Source organism: Pristis pectinata, chromosome 26 (genome assembly GCF_009764475.1).
Source record: "Pristis pectinata isolate sPriPec2 chromosome 26, sPriPec2.1.pri, whole genome shotgun sequence".
Taxonomy (NCBI): domain Eukaryota; kingdom Metazoa; phylum Chordata; class Chondrichthyes; order Rhinopristiformes; family Pristidae; genus Pristis; species Pristis pectinata.
In genome coordinates, this window is record NC_067430.1 from 18,662,696 (window position 1) to 18,670,521 (window position 7,826).

The 7,826-nt window shown below is 49.2% G+C and overlaps 1 protein-coding gene across 1 annotated transcript; it reads left to right on the forward strand.

The window, feature by feature from the left end:
• The first annotated feature begins 4,496 nt into the window (after positions 1-4,496).
• On the forward strand, positions 4,497-5,876 carry LOC127583489 (transcription factor HES-5-like). Its single transcript, XM_052039529.1, has 2 exons — positions 4,497-5,474; positions 5,607-5,876. The coding sequence occupies exons 1-2, from the start codon at positions 5,379-5,381 to the stop codon at positions 5,811-5,813; spliced, it is 303 nt and encodes a 100-aa protein (XP_051895489.1). The 5' UTR covers positions 4,497-5,378; the 3' UTR covers positions 5,814-5,876.
• Positions 5,877-7,826: the final 1,950 nt, after the last annotated feature.

Genomic DNA, 7,826 nt, shown 5'->3' on the forward strand with positions numbered 1-7,826 from the left:
CCTGCGCATTGGAGCCTCCATACCAGGTAGTGATGCAACCAGTCAGAATGTTCTCCATCGTACATCTGTAGAAATTTGCGAGAGACTTTGGTGACATACCAGATCTCCTCAAACTCCTAATGAAACAGAGCTGCTGGTGTGCCTCCTTCATGATTGCATCAATGTGTTGGGCCCAAGGTAGATCCTCTGAGATGTTGATGTCCGGGAACTTGAAGCTGCTCACCCTTTCCACTGCTGACCCCTTAATGAGGACTGGTGTGTGTTCTCCCGACTTCCCCTTCCTGAAGTCCACAATCAACGCATTGGACTTGCTGACATTGAGTGCAAGGTTGTTGTCATGACACCACTAATGACTCCCTCACTCCGTGCTTTTATGCATTGGTCACTCACTGAGCCAAATCTCACCCCGATGAAAGTTTATCTTACTTTAGCCTTACATTCTAATAAAGAGTTTGTGTCAGATAAATAAAGATAAAGATAAAAATAAATAAATAAAGAGATTGTGTCCCTGACCATTCTCCAGGCTCCTAGTTAGCTGGCCTTACCCAGAGAGGTAATTCAATAAAACACCTGGCCCCAATACACCCTGTCAGCCCAGGTCAGGGAAGGGGTAAGGTCAGGCCTATCCTGAATCAGCCCTAGCCATTCCACTCCATCTGGAACATACCCATGTGTTAACATTGTGTAAAGGCTGTGTTTGGATGACAATGGCATGCCAATATTACCAGAGGCAAAACATGAAATTAGCCATTACTATGTAGTGGACATCTATGAAGCTGTACCCCAGAAGAAGATTGCACTCCAGCAGACACAACACCCCAAGAGAGAGAGAGGGAGAGAGAGAGAGAGAGAGCAACCAGAGGGAGAGAGAGAGAGAGAGAGACTCAATGAGCATCCAGTGATACAACCCTTGGAGCCATAAGAATGGTAAGAGAGAAAGAGGGAGAGAGAGAGCACCCAGAGAGGGAGAGAAAATCACTTATGTTCCACTATTCAGAGTTGTAATGACAAAATCTGTTATTTGCTGTTTCTTGATTTTCATTCAAACTCTTTTCAATTTGCATGTCCTACCACATGGATTTAGATAACTTGCCCAGTTTATTGATCACATGTTAAAGTACCAGTGACACTGGACACTGCTTTGCTAAACAACGGGCTGTGGTTGTTAGAGCACACAGTGTGAGCCGTAACCAGACTCTGCACTATGTTACTGGCAGTAGGCAAACTGGGAGTGAATCATTCCTGCTCTGCAGTATCCAGTACTCATGGATGATTGAACATCTGGGGGTCAGTTAGCATCAGTCAGAGGTCATGAGAATGCTGGGGTGTCCCGCCCCCTGTCAGCTGATGTGCTTTGGTTGCAATGCCCTCACGTCCTGGATCTGGGAGACTTGTTGTTGATGTGGTCAGTGTCGGAGAGCACAGCAGGATCCAGATGCCTGGGAATGTGGGCGCAATAATGGCACTGTGGGGCAAGTGGTGGTCACAATGACATTCCTCAACCCTACATCTGTCCCACTACCTGCTCTCACTCACTGCCTAAGGTGTTGCAGGTTAGCTAGTAATTTGAACTACAAACAAAGGTGCTTTATTTGTAAAAGAACTTACACTGTCCAACCAGTGGCTTTTTCCACAGACACACAGCTTCTGCAGGCTTCTACAGTGAAGCATCACAGCAGCATCCAGAGAGCAGCTGGTCACACACTACAGTCTTCCAGTGGTACCAGCCAATATCACATAAGTTACACTCCTGTAATAATGAAAAGAAATAAAATCACAAGGATGATGGACTGTCCTTTCAGATCTGGTCTGAACTGGCTGTGATCCTCCAGAGTTTGCTCATCAATGTTCTTGCTCTGCATTAGTGACCCTCAGTCTCAGTATCTCTACTTCCACCAAACAAGCCTCTTCTGTAGTCTACCTGAGGTGGCACCTGTTCCTCTGACATGAGGGATCCTCTCCTTCGTGATCTTCTGTGCACTGGGGTTGGTGCATCAAGTCACTGCTTCCTGCCATGTCTGATGTGGGCTTCATCCTCACCATGTCTCCAACATTTAGTGTTGCCAGCTCTTTGCAGCTCTGTTGTAGCATTCCTGTCATCTTTTGGTCCCCTCCATTGTCGTCCTTTAATTTTCTGCATGCTAGTTTCCCTGTTGCATGAACAAATGTGCGTATTGATCCATGATGTCATTGAATACTATTGATGATCCTGTCACACTATACCTTTATCAGTCTCATCTGCTGGACTATGAAACCCATCTGTAGCTCTCTTGAATTTTTGGGTCCACCATCTTCAAAGAGCATCTCCCAACAGGCTTCAGTTAAATCTTGCCAATACCTGGTTTGTTGGTTTTAACTGCACTGCTTAAAGATTGATTGCTTGCCACCTCCCAAGTCAATTTCAAATGTGACTGGTGGCTTTTGCACTAACATCATGGTATAGTAAGAGTTGCTTCTGCAGAATTCATTGCATTAGACTGTGAACCTGTGTCTGTCCCTGCACAGGTCATACTGTCCTCTCCATTGACTTTGGATGCCCTGTTCTTCATGCATTGCTGGTAGAAATGATTTTCCAATCAACATTGTGTACACTTTTCCATAAATCTAGAATAATAATAGAAATTGTGGAAAATACTTGGCAGACCAGGCAGCATTTGTACAGAGAGAAACAGAACCAATGTTTCAGGTCAGTGAGTTTTCTCCACCTATTACTGTTTCATGCAATTAGCTAACTCCCTTTCAAATGGATACTTTTCTCAACAATGTTTTGGACCTTCTCCTCCCAGATTTCATGTTCTGACATGGAGTGCCACTGAACACTCTCCTTTTACACACTCTTCCTTTTCACACATCATTCAGGTCTCAATGAATAACTAGCTCCTCACTTTGTTATCAAAGCTCTGGCTCCCCCACTGTTTGCAAAGTTGCCAAGTGAGTGATCAAGGCTTGCTTTCCTTCACCAAGCCTTCAAAAGGGTTGCCAGTTCTCAGTTGGTAGACTCCTGGAGCTTGGGCAGCACGATACCGAAGCTAGTAGAGTTGCTTACTCAGCGTCAGTGACCCAGGTTCAGTCTGACTTCTGGTGCAGTCTCCGTGGTGTTTGTACCTTCTCCCTGTGACCGTGTGGGTTTCTTCTGGGTGCTCCACTTTCCTCTCCCATTCTACAGATGTCCGGTGTTGGTGAATTGGCCACGGTAGATTGTACTTAGTCTGTAGGTGCATGGTAAAATTCGGGGGAGTTGATGGGAATGTCAGGATGATTAGTGGGGGAATGGGATTAGTTTAAGAGCCAGCGTAGACTCAATGGACCAAAGTGGCATCCTTCTATGTTGAATGGAAATCTGTCACAAAACTTTCTGCCTCCAGCTGCCCCTCGCCCACCTCTCTCCCTTTGGTCATCCAGCACATCCACTTTCCTCCAAACAGATGTTCATCTCGGTCTTCCTGGGAGTGACAAGTAGGTTAATCATTAATTCTTGGCAACTCCACAACAATCCAGGAGAGTTGCCAAACCTACTCTTCAATACTGAATGATAAAAAGAATGGAACATGCCCTCCTGATCCATCCTCTCGCATCCAGGTGGGATGTGACCATCATTAATCTGCCCTGTCTGTCTCTATCCAGCCCTGACCCAGACTGAGACCATTTCAACCCTGTGGACATGACCAGGAATTAACAAGCTCAGTCAGCAGTGAGTTGCACTTCTGAAGCTCCTCTGATTCAGTAAAAGGTGCGTCACAGAGACGTGATGAAACAAAATTTGCCACATACAGTGATATTGTGGGAGATGATCAAAAGCTTGGCGGAACAGGTTACTTTCAAAGACCATCTTAGAAAAATAGGAAGTAGAGGAAGAGAGGTTCAGGGCAGAGAGATGAAGGCATGGCTGTCATTGGCAGTGAGTCAAGTCAGAGTCACAGGAGACCGGGATTGAAGGAGCTCACAGATCCTGGAGGGAAGGGAATTTCGATTCGAGGCATTGCTGGAGTGGAGCCGGTGTTGGTCAGCAAGTACTGTTGCTTCCAGAGGTACTTCCTTCTCAGTGCTCACACTATCCTGATCCACAAGGTTCACCACACTTGGGTCACAGCTGCACTGCCACCGAACTTCATCTATATTATACAAAAATGCAAGGCCGATGTAACATTTTATGCAGTATATAAATAAGAAGGAGCAAGAAGATTCCTACACCTGTACCATCAAGTGGCTCAACTAACAATGCATGTATGCAGTTGTGAGGTACCGAGGGATCTTGCTGTGTATAAAGCAGCTGCTGCTTTCACCCAGCACGACAAAGTTATTGAGCTAAGAACTATGTATTTTTAGCTGTTGGTGTATGTAGGTGTCTCTGTGCACTGTTCCAAACTTAAAATCAGACCATGTTACGTTTTCATCCAGCATGTTATTTTATTGAAATGCACTGGCCTAGAGATTCTATGAGTGCGCAGGGAAGGTCTTTCACATTTGTAAACAAAAAGCTGATAAGTAAGCTGGTTTTGATTGCCTGACTTCCCAATCAGCTCATTAATTAGCCAATCAGATTCCTAAAGCTCATCATTGTGGAAGGAAGACACAGGAGCCTGCAGACGCTGCAACCTGGAGCAGAAAACAAACTGATGGAGGAACTCAACGGGTCAGGCAATGGACAGTTGATGTTTGGGGTCAAGACCCTTCACCTGGATCGGAAACCTGCTGTATTTAGCTGGTTGAAGACAGCAGGTGACTCCAGTCGCACAATCACACAGTTGACTCCGCTGCTCTGTGGGAACAGCCTGAGCAAGAAGGCACATCCCACCTTGCCAGGGAAAGGAAAGAGTGTTGACCGTGCTGATGAGACCCCCGCCCCAAGATATTTTCTCCCTCACAAAGGCAACAGTGGGCCAGTTGTACATTGGGACAGCCGTCCAGAAAGTGCATGTGAGAGACCGATCAGCTCCAGTATCACATTGAGTCATTGTCTGCCTCACAATCTGTCACAACAAGGTGCTAATCAATGAAATTTGATTCTGAAATGGGAGCTGTCCCTCGCTCCCACCTCCAACCACTTTCCCAGGATGAGCTACTTTGTGCTGACATTAATATCCTGGGATTTGTGAGACAAACTTGCCGTCCAGATGGCCCTCAGAGACTCAGGCTGCCCTGCCCACAATACAGAGGCAGATCCCGTCACTAATTCCCCGTGTAGCTGGGCACACGTCTATTGTCCCGTCAGCGAGTGGGGGGATTGGCTGGTGAGTGTGGGAACCCGAGGGAGAGCAGAGCCCCACACTTTGTCATGCTAATACAGGCCTTTAAATACAGCGGCTGCTGAGTCCGGCCTCACAGAGCTGGGTCAGTCGCTGCCTCTCACTCTCACAGTCCGCAGTGGGCTTCACCCCATGCTCCGCCTGACACACATGCCTCCGAGCAGCGCTGCGGATCAGCAACTGAGGGAAGGCACCAAAACCAGGGTCACCCCCAGGGAACCACGTGGGGTAAGTGAAGCTGAGACGGAGGCATTTCTGCACCTGGTGTGTCAAAGCCAGAAGGAGGCGGGTGAGAGGGCAGGTTTTGGGGGTCGGTGCTGATTCCTGACTGAGCTGTTTCTCTCTCCCCGTGTGCCACAGCTGATGAAACCCCTGGTGGAGAAGCGTCGCCGAGATCGGATCAACAGCAGCATCGTGCAGCTGAAGGGATTGCTGGAGAGAGAGTTTCACGCTGACCACAACTGCAGGCTGGAGAAAGCCAAGATCTTGGAAAGATGTGTGGACTTCCTGAGGCATCACCACCTGCTCGGTGAGTGTTTCCCAAACTGTTCCAGCTTCTCTCGGTGACTGGGAAGGCCGGGATACCAAAGTGGACCCAGTGTAGGTCGGAGATCAGTTACTGACGCCCAGCTCTGAGGGAGTGAACAATTGGCTGCATCTGGAAAAAGAAACCAATGAAAGGTAGTCACTGCTGTGATGTAGGGAATGAAGGGGCTAAACTGTGCACAGCAAGATCCCACAAACAGCACTGTGACCATGACCACATTATGTGTGTCAGTGATGTTGGTTGAGGGACAGTCATTGGCCCTGGAAGACCTGGCCTGTTCTTCAAAGTAATGCCATGGGATCCTTCACATCCAGCTGAGAGCTGGCGGGGCCTCAGCTGAACTCCTCAGAAGTTCCAGCCATGCAACACCTCCCTCGGATTATGTGTTCAAGTGCAGGAATTCCTGACCTGGGAACAGGGTCAGCTCATGGTCAGGATTCTGAGCTCACAGGTAAAAGCGTGCTCTGCCTCTGGGTGAGTGTGTAAAGGAACCACCCCGGTTTCCACAGACAGCAGTGTCCTGGGTTTGATGCCCAGTTTGTGCGGCATTAGCTGATACAAGCTGGGGCATTGCTGAGAGGCAGCGAGGGGACGTGTGCAGGGTGGGGTCTACAGAACGGGAGGGCATTATCATAGATCCCAGTTTGTTTAACAAGAATGTTTGCAAAATGCCAAATGTTTGACTCTGCGCTGTTCCAAAGCTGAGGCCTAACTCTGTCTCTCTCCTTCCAGTCTGCAGACATCCCCTGCAGGATTACAATGACGGCTACACCCAGTGTCTGCAGGAGGCCCTCTGCTTCTTGTCGGCACACCAGACCAAGGTTCCCGGCCTGCTGCAGTGTCTCCACGGAGCGAGGGGAGAGTGCAAGGGACAACGTGTCCCGGCTGCGGCTCCTCCCCTCACTACTCCGAGTCAGATTCCTGCGAAACAAGTGGCGCCTCCCAGCACCAGGACCCCATGGAGACCCTGGCAATTCTGAGCCTCACTGAGTGAAATAGCGGACACCCTGAAATACTGAGGACATTTCAGAAAGTCGCTTCCCAAGTATTTGTGTTGTTTTGTCATATTGACAAGTGTCTGTGATTGTAAGTCAATGATTAATCTTAATTGATTGGGGGCTGTGGTTCAACTGAGGCACCGCTCGTGGCAGTGGGACAGTGAAGGGGATTTTAACTCCACAGGGAGCATCTCCATGCAGTGCCGGATCCCACACAGCACAAGTTTCCCTGGCTTGGGACACTGCTTGGGCTGGCTCTGGCTCTCTTCCCAGATAGCCTGTTGGCTGGAGAGTTGACCTCAGTTCCCATGAACTGCGGGGAGGGAGGAAGTGGTTGGATCCTGGTTAACATCTGGCATTAACCCCACTCGTGCAATGCCGGATCCCACACAGCACGGCTGCTCTCTCTGTCGGCACACCACAGCCAGCTGCTCCGGCGAGGGGAGAGGGCAGATGCCCACGTGTCCTCACGGAGACTCCTCCCCACACTCCTGTTATCAGGCAAGCCCCCGGGTTTTCAGGATTGACTTGTTTCCTTTCAATTTCTGAGAGTGGGAGATGCTGTGTGGGGATAGTTTGACGATGAATGGCTGCTGTCCGCCAGCTACAACAATGGTAGCGACAGAAGCCCCGGTTTCCGGTTCTGTTTTAACTCCTCTTCCCCCCACCACTCCCTCCTGACCCTGCAAAGGCAGCAGGACAGCCGGGCACCAGGACCCTGAGGGACCCTGGCAGACCGGAGCCTGAAATACTGAGTATTTGTGTTGCTTTGTCATATTGACAAGTGGCGGTGACTGTAAATCATTGATTAATGGTAATTGCCTGACGCTAAGGTCACTCACTGAAGGGGATTTTACCTCAACGGGGAGCGGCTTCATGCCCAGTGCTGGGGATTTCCGCAGTAGGAACTCGCTGGCCCGACACACACACACGTGGGCTGCTCAGCACCTCCCGGTTCGGGCAGCCTATTGGCTGGACACGTCCGTGATTGACAGGGTGAGAGCTGGGGCAAGCTCATCCCCTGTCTGCGCATGA

Excerpts from the sequence above, each read along its gene's own strand:
- LOC127583489 (XM_052039529.1), top strand. The coding sequence starts at position 5,379 with ATGCTCCGCCTGACACACATGCCTCCGAGCAGCGCTGCGGATCAGCAA. Across the intron at positions 5,475-5,606 it reads CCCCCAGGGAACCACGTGGG|CTGATGAAACCCCTGGTGGA; the intron begins GTAAGTGAAGCT and ends CGTGTGCCACAG.